The sequence below is a fragment of the Coregonus clupeaformis genome, chromosome 14 (assembly GCF_020615455.1).
Source record: "Coregonus clupeaformis isolate EN_2021a chromosome 14, ASM2061545v1, whole genome shotgun sequence".
In the NCBI taxonomy this organism is placed as follows: domain Eukaryota; kingdom Metazoa; phylum Chordata; class Actinopteri; order Salmoniformes; family Salmonidae; genus Coregonus; species Coregonus clupeaformis.
Window position 1 is genome coordinate 7,986,161 of NC_059205.1, and position 8,199 is coordinate 7,994,359.

At 45.1% G+C, this 8,199-nt stretch overlaps 1 protein-coding gene across 1 annotated transcript; it reads left to right on the forward strand.

Moving 5' to 3' along the window:
* Window positions 1-959: 959 nt before the first annotated feature.
* Window positions 960-7,782, forward strand: c14h7orf25 (chromosome 14 C7orf25 homolog). The gene is made up of 3 exons (XM_041895531.2): window positions 960-1,065; window positions 5,481-5,718; window positions 6,036-7,782. Exons 2-3 carry the CDS (start codon window positions 5,497-5,499, stop codon window positions 7,143-7,145), a joined length of 1,332 nt encoding a protein of 443 aa, XP_041751465.2. The 5' UTR covers window positions 960-1,065; window positions 5,481-5,496; the 3' UTR covers window positions 7,146-7,782.
* The last annotated feature ends 417 nt before the right edge of the window (window positions 7,783-8,199 follow it).

Below are 8,199 nucleotides of genomic sequence, written 5' to 3' on the forward strand. Positions count from 1 at the left end.
CTGAAAAGATTTGGCAATGGTCCTCAGATCCTCAAAAAATTATACAGCTGCACCATCGAGAGCATCCTGACTGGTTGCATCACCACCTGGTATGGCAACTGCTTGGCCTCCGACCGCAAGGCACTACAGAGGGTAGTGCGTACGGCCCAGTACATCACTGGGGCCAAGCTTCCTGCCATCCAGGACCTCTATACCAGGCGGTGTCAGAGGAAGGCCCTCAAAATTGTCACGGACTCCAGCCACCCTAGTCATAGACTGTTCTCCCTGCTACCGCACGGCAAGCGGTACCGGAGTGCCAAGTCTAGGTCCAAAAGACTTCTCAACAGCTTCTACCCCCAAGCCATAAGACTCCTGAACAGCTAATCATGGCTACCCAGACTATTTGCACTGCCACCCACCCCCACCGCATATTTTTACGCTGCTGCTACTCTGTTAATTATTTATGCAAAGTCACTTTAACTCTACCCACATGTACATATTACTTCAACTACCTCAACTAGCCAGTGCCCCCGCACATTGACTCTGCACCGGTACCCCCCTGTATATATAGCCTCCCTACTGTTATTTTATTTTACTTCTGCTCTTTTTTTCTCAACACTTTTTTGTTGTTGTTTTATTTTACCTTTTTTTATTAAAAATAAATGCACTGTTGGTTAAGAGCTGTAAGTAAGCATTTCACTGTAATGTCTGCACCTGTTGTATTCGGCGCATGTGGCCAATAACATTTGATTTGATTTAATTATTGTGTGTCAAATGTGTAGTTGAGATTATTCTGAAATTTCAAAAGAGAGGCTGAATTTGCGGTGCAATCGGTACATACGTTGATGAAAAAGCTTTCACTTGTGGATTCAAATAAAGTAAGAAATAGGGCGAGAGTAGGCCTACTTCAACTCCAAGGTAGATGGCGACAGAGGTATTGTCTCTGTTTCACAGCATTCTGCTTAATATGAGAGCCAAGCGCCACCACCGACCAGGCAGCTGAGAGGCGAACAAGCATTGTCACCGGGCCAGTGGTACACGTAGCAAGGTAGCTGCAACGCAGCATACTAATTTACCGGCTTTTTCGTAAGTGTTTTTGAATACTTATGATACATTCTCATACTGTGCGGTGTTTCCGTTTGTTAAAATGAAAACCCAAAACATAATCTCTAATTTAACAGGCACAAAAACAGTCGGTAGCAAGCGAAACTTTAGCTAGCTAGCTAGCTGCGCGTTAGCTAGCTGGCTAATGTTGCTAATGAAACCATATGCTAGCTAACGACAGCCACTAGTAAAACGGGAAACGAACGAGATACTAGTTGTTGCTTGTTGTAAGGGCGTTTTTTTTTATAACACATAGCTGACTGCAATAACGAGCTTCTTCACAACTGGTGTTAATTTGTTATACAAAGTTAGCTGGGTGTCACAGGCGGTGCATCAGGGAAAACATTCCGTATAGCACTAGGAACTCGACAAGCAACTGGTGCTGTAACTACAGGTATACACCACTTGACTTGTTCCAGCCTGAATTTAAAATGTATTACATTTAATGTCAAAGTGGAATTATGTTTGTCGAAATGTAAAGGAGTAAAAATGTGCTTAACAAGTCACATAATAAGTTGCATGGACTCACTGTGTACAATAATAGTGTCTAACATTATTTTTTGAATTACTACTTAATCTCTGTACCCCGCACATATAATTCTGTAAGGTCCCCTCAGTCGAGCAGTGAATTTCAAACACAGATTTAACTACAAAGACCAGGGAGGTTTTCCAATGCCTTGCAAAGAAGGGCACCTACTGGCGCCAGGCCTTGCAAAGAAGGCCACCCACTGGCTCCAGGTCATCTATAAATCACTGCTAGGCAAATCCCCGCCTTATTTTAGCTCATTGGTCACCATAGCAGCACCCACCCGTAGTCTGCGCTCCAGCAGGTATATCTCACTGGTCATTCCCAAAGCCAACACCTCTTTTGGCCGCCATTCCTTCCAGTTCTCTGCTGCCAATGACTGGAACGAATTGCAAAAATCTCTGAAGCTGGAGACACTTATCTCCCTCACTAACTTTAAGCATCAGTTGTCAGAGCACCTTACCGATCACTGCACCTGTACACAGCCCATCTGAAATTAGCCCACCCAACTACCTCATCCCTATATTGTTATTTATTTTGCTCTTTTGCACCCCAGTATCTCTATTTGCACAATCTCTTGCACATCTAGCATTCCAGTGTTAATACTATTATAATTATTTTGCACTATAGCCTATTTATTGCCTTACCTCCATAACTTGCTACATTTGCACACACTGTATATATATTTTCTGTTGTATTTTTGACTTTATGTTTTTTTTACCCCATATGTAACTCTGTGTTGTTTTTATCACACTGCTTTGCTTTATCTTGGCCAGGTCGCAGTTGTAAATGAGAACTTGTTCTCAACTGGCTTACCTGGTTAAATAAAGGTGGGAAAAAAAAAATATATATATTGGTAGATGGGATAAAATTAAGACGCAGACATTAAATATCCCTTTGAGCATGGTGAAGTTAATTACACTTTGGATGGTGTATCAATACACCCAGTCACTACAAAGATACAGGCATCCTTTCTAACTCCGTTGCCGGAGAGGAAGGATTTCACCATGAGGCTGTGATTGGAGAAAACCTGAGTATGGATCAACAACAATGTAGTTACTCCACAAAACGAACCTAAATGACAGTGACAATAAGGTAATACTGCAAAAAAATATGGCAAAGTAATTAACATTTAGTCCTGAATACAAAGTGTTATGTTTGGGGCAAATACAACACATTACTGAGTACCACTCTCCATATTTTCAAGCATAGTGGTGGCTGCATCATGTTATGGGTATGCTTGTAATTGTTAAGTACTGGAGTTTTTCAGGATAAAAAAAAAAGAAACAGAATGGGGCTAAGCACAGGCAAATTCCTAGAGGAAAACCTGGTTCAGTCTGCTTTCCACCAGACACTGGGAGATTAAGTCCCCTGTCAGCAGTACAATAACCTAAAACAAGGCCATATCTACACCGGAGTTGCTTACCAAGAAGACTGTGAATGTTCCTTAGTGGCCGAGTAACAGTTTTGACTTAAATATACTTTAAAAAATCTATGGCAAGACCTAAAAATGGTTGTCTAGCAATGATCAACAACCAATTTGACAGCTTGAAGAATTTCTAAATAAATTATGGGCAAATGTTACAAAATCCAGGTGTGGAAACCTCTTAAATTTACCCAGAAAGAATCACAGCCGTAATCGCTGCCAAAGGTCATTCTAAAAAACGATTGACTCGGATGTGAATACTTATGTATTTCATTTTCAATAGATTTGCAAAAAAATCTAAAAACATGTTATCACTTTATGGGGTATTGTCAAATCAAATCAAATCAAATTGTATTGGTCACATGCGCCGAATACAACAGGTGCAGACATTACAGTGAAATGCTTACTTACAGCCCTTAACCAACAGTGCATTTATTTTTAACAAAGAAAGTAAAAATAAAACAACAACAAAAAAAGTGTTGAGAAAAAAAGGGCAGAAGTAAAATAAAATAACAGTAGGGAGGCTATATATACAGGGGGGCACCGGCTAGTTGAGGTAGTTGAAGTAATATGTACATGTGGGTAGAGTAAAAGTGACTATGCATAAATAATTAACAGAGTAGCAGCAGCGTAAAAAGGATGGGGTGGGGGGGCAGTGCAAATAGTCCGGGTAGCCATGATTAGCTGTTCAGGAGTCTTATGGCTTGGGGGTAGAAGCTGTTGAGAAGTATTTTGGACCTAGACTTGGCACTCCGGTACCGCGCGGTAGCAGAGAGAACAGTCTATGACTAGGGTGGCTGGAGTCTTTGACAATTTTGAGGGTCTTCCTCTGACACCGCCTGGTATAGAGGTCCTGGATGGCAGGAAGCTTGGCCCCAGTGATGTACTGGGCCGTACGCACTACCCTCTGTAGTGCCTTGCGGTCGGAGGCCAAGCAGTTGCCATACCAGGCGGTGATGCAACCAGTCAGGATGCTCTCGATGGTGCTGCTGTATAATTTTTTGAGGATCTGAGGACCCATGCCAAATCTTTTCAGTCTCCTGAGGGGGAATAGGCTTTGTCGTGCCCTCTTCACGACTGTCTTGGTGTGTTTGGACCATGATAGTTCGTTGGTGATGTGGACACCAAGGAACTTGAAGCTCTCAACCTGTTCCACTACAGCCCCGTCGATGAGAATGGGGGCGTGCTCAGTCCTCTTTTTTTTTCCCCCTGTAGTCCACAATCATCTCCTTTGTCTTGGTCACGTTGAGGGAGGGGTTGTTGTCCTGGCACCACACGGCCAGGTCTCTGACCTCCTCCCTCTGGCTGTCTCATCGTTGTCGGTGATCAGGCCTACCACTGTTGTGTCGTCGGCTAACTTAATGATGGTGTTGGAGTCGTGCCTGGCCATGCAGTCATGGGTGAACAGAGAGTACAGGAGGGGACTGAGCACGCACCCCTGAGGGGCCCCCGTGTTGAGGATCAGTGTGGCAGATGTGTTGTTACCTACCCTTACCACCTGGGGGCGGCCCATCAGGAAGTCCAGGATCCAGTTGCAGAGGGAGGTGTTTAGTCCCAGGATCCTTAGCTTAGTGATGAGCTTAGAGGGCACTATGGTGTTGAATGCTGAGCTGTAGTCAATGAATAGCATTCTCACGTAGGTGTTCCTCTTGTCCAGGTGGGAAAGGGCAGTGTGGAGTGCAATAGAGATTGCATCATCTGTGGATCTGTTGGGGCGGTATGCATATTGGAGTGGGTCTAGGGTTTCTGGGATAATGCTGTTGATGTGAGCCATGACCAGCCTTTCAAAGCACTTCATGGCTACAGACGTCAGTGCTACGGGTCGGTAGTCATTTAGGCAGGTTATCTTAGAGTGTGTGTGTATATGGGTGAGAATTATTTTAAATCCATTTTGAAATCAGGCTGTAAGACAACAAAATGTGGAATAAGTCAAGTGGTATGAATACTTTCTTATGGCACTGTATCTAAGACAACTGGCAATCTACTGCTACCTGTAAATGTATTCTCTTAACTATTACAAATAATAATATGGTTTGGATATTGATGTGTGTTTACCCAGCTGAATTGCGGCTCTGTTTGACTCGTTTGGGATTACGCTAGGCCCTCTGAAAGTCCACATGTGATTCTAACACTCAGTAATGACATTATGTAAGGTGACATAGCCCAATATGAGTATTTTGAATGTTCCATCACTTGCTGAAACAAAAGGTATATTGAGGAGTTTTGGTTAAATTGAATGTTGAGTAAGGTTAGAACTAGTAGTATGTGTTGATACACAAAAAAAAAACGATTGTGTAGTTGATCGTATCATGTTTTTGAAATCCAAATGGTTCTATTACTACATTTCTAGATCAATGCAGAGTCTCTGCATGCTAAAGAACGTCGAAATATAGTTGTAAATTATGTTATTGGTGTTGCAAGTCTTTACTTGGTCTGTCTCTTCAGGAATAATGCACCAAAGATGGCCGCCACACACTCCATGCTGCAGGAGCGTATCCAGGTGGCCCAAGAGCTTCTCAAGCGTGTGGACCTGCTCTGTGCGAGGCAGGCGCGCGATGTGGAGGGCCGGGCCAAGCTCTGCAGCAAGCTGCGCGCCGAGCTCAAGTTCCTGACCAAGGTGGAGGCGGGCAAGGTGCTCATCAAGGAGTCCCACCTGCAGAGCACCAACCTCACCCACCTGAAGGTGAGTCTTGTATATATTGTATTTTCCAATGGAATTATATGTTGAAAAGGTTCCTTTAGTTCCAATTTAGGTTCCAATGGACAGTTAGTCCTGCTCTTGCTGTCCATTGTTTTACCCATCTGACAATGAGGACCATATTGGAAATATGTTGGTTGACTTTTTGGTTGTAATCCTCACTGGTTTTTACTGTGTGTTGTTGTAATCCTCACTGGTTTTTACTGTGTGTTGTTGTTGTAATCCTCACTGGTTTTTACTGTGTGTGTTGTTGTGTTCACATCAACTCGTATTTGAATTTTGACCCTTTCCAATAAAAACAGGCCATCGTGGAGTCGGCCGAGTCCCTAGAGATGGTGGTGAGCGTGCTGCATGTGTTCGCCTACGAGGACGCCGGCGGCATCAAGCAGACGCTGGTGGTGGATGTGGTGGCCAACGGCGGGCACACCTGGGTCAAGGCCATTGGGCGCAAGGCAGAGGCACTGCACAACATCTGGCAGGGCCGGGGCCAGTACGGAGACAAGAGCGTGGTGGAGCAGGCTGAGGACTTCCTGCAGGCCAGCCGCCAGCAGCCTGTGCAGTACAGCAACCCACACATTATCTTTGCCTTCTACAACGGCGTCTCCAGCCCCATGGCCGACCGCCTGCGGGAGATGGGCATCTCGGTGCGCGGGGACATCGTGGCGGTAAACTTGGTGATGGCGGATGAGGAGGAGGAGGAAGGAAGCGAGGAGGGGGAAGAGAGGGAGGGAGCAAACGAGGGGGGCAAGGAACACTGCTACGAAGAGGAAGAGCGAGAAGGCAAGGCTGCGGAGGAAGATGAAGACGATGAAAACTTTGTCGAAGAAGAAGACGTCGAGCACACGCGAGTGGACCGCGACACCGTCGTGGCTAGCCTGGCCTTCCCCACCGAGGTCAAGGTGGATGTGTGCCGGCGGGCCAACCTGGACATCACAACACTCATCACGTACGTGTCGTCACTGAGCCACGGCCACTGCCGCTTGGCCTTCAAGGAGCAGGTGCTGACTGAGCAGGCAGCCCAGGAGCGGCAAGAGAAGGTCCTCCCCCGCCTCCAGGAGTTCATGGCGGGCAAGGAGCTGTACGCGTGCCAGTCGGCCGTACACGACTTCCGCGTCATCCTGGACACGCTGGGCGGCCCCGGCGAGAAGGCGCGTGCCGACGAGCTGCTGAGGCGGCTGCGAGTGGTGCCCGACCAGCCGTCAGAACGCACGCAGCGTCTCACGTCCAGCTCCAAGGTGAACCCCCGCTCGCTCATGATTTTCGGCACGGGCGACACACTACGGGCAGTCACAATGACGGCCAACAGTGGCTTTGTGAGAGCGGCAGCCAATCAGGGCGTGCGGTACAGCGTGTTCATCCACCAACCGCGTGCCTTGACGGAGGGCAAGGAGTGGAGGGCCACGCCCATATGAGAGAGGGAGAACCAACACCCACAGTGGAAGGAGGAGGAAGAAGACTGATGACGAGGGTGAGGAGTGAAGAAGGGCTCCGACAGCGAAAAAAAAAGACTAGACAAGGTTTGTGTAATATACCACTGAACAGACATTTAAAAAGGGTGTGGAATATACCACTAAACAGACATTAAAGGGGTGTGGGTGTGGAATATACCACGGAACAGTAATTAAACGGGTTGGGTGACTGCCAGAACAGAGAACACTTCTGCAAAACAGAGGATGCGTATACATTTTTGTTGTCGTTGAGACACCTCGTATAAATCAAATATTTATCACAGCTTTTTGCTATGTGCCATTTCAATGTGTCACTGCAATGTAAAGGCATTGTGCTCAGTTGGAAAAGCACTACTGGTTTAGTTTAACACTCAGACAGTACAGTGGTGATGGCTGTGTCGCCTACATACTGTATATGCAAAATTAGTTTATGATATGATGAAATATCAGCTTTCTCAGTACCGCTTTGTATTTTAGGGCAATTAAACGGCTTTGGCCCAATGTGCTGAGGGTGAAGTATATTTGTTTTCTGTATTGCAAGTCGGAATTAGATGTAAATAAAGCATCTTTAAATAAAAAAAAATGCTATTTATTGAATGAAGCTATTTCATTAGAAAACATTTTGTGGATGGCTCTAAACTGCTATGGCGCTTCTTTGTAACTATTGCAATCATGTTAGGCCAGTGCAGAATTTTATCCAATTAACCTTTTGAAGGCAAAGCCATTATGCAATATTCTTGTGTAGTCCTACACATTTTAAGAGTTATGCTGAAAACAAACCTGTTAGATACTTAACCTCTCTTTATTACCAATCACCTAGGCCTACTGGTTAATATAGGACCTACAGTGCATTCAGAAAGTATTCAGACCCCTTCACTTTTTCCACATTTTATTAAGTTACAGCCTTATTCTAAAATGGATTAAATTACATTTTTTCCTCATCAATCTGCACACAATACCCCATAATGGCAAAGCGAAAACAGGTTTAGACATTTTTGCAAATGTATTCAATTTAAAA

Excerpts from the sequence above, each read along its gene's own strand:
- c14h7orf25 (XM_041895531.2), top strand. The coding sequence starts at position 5,497 with ATGGCCGCCACACACTCCATGCTGCAGGAGCGTATCCAGGTGGCCCAA. Across the intron at positions 5,719-6,035 it reads CCAACCTCACCCACCTGAAG|GCCATCGTGGAGTCGGCCGA; the intron begins GTGAGTCTTGTA and ends CAATAAAAACAG.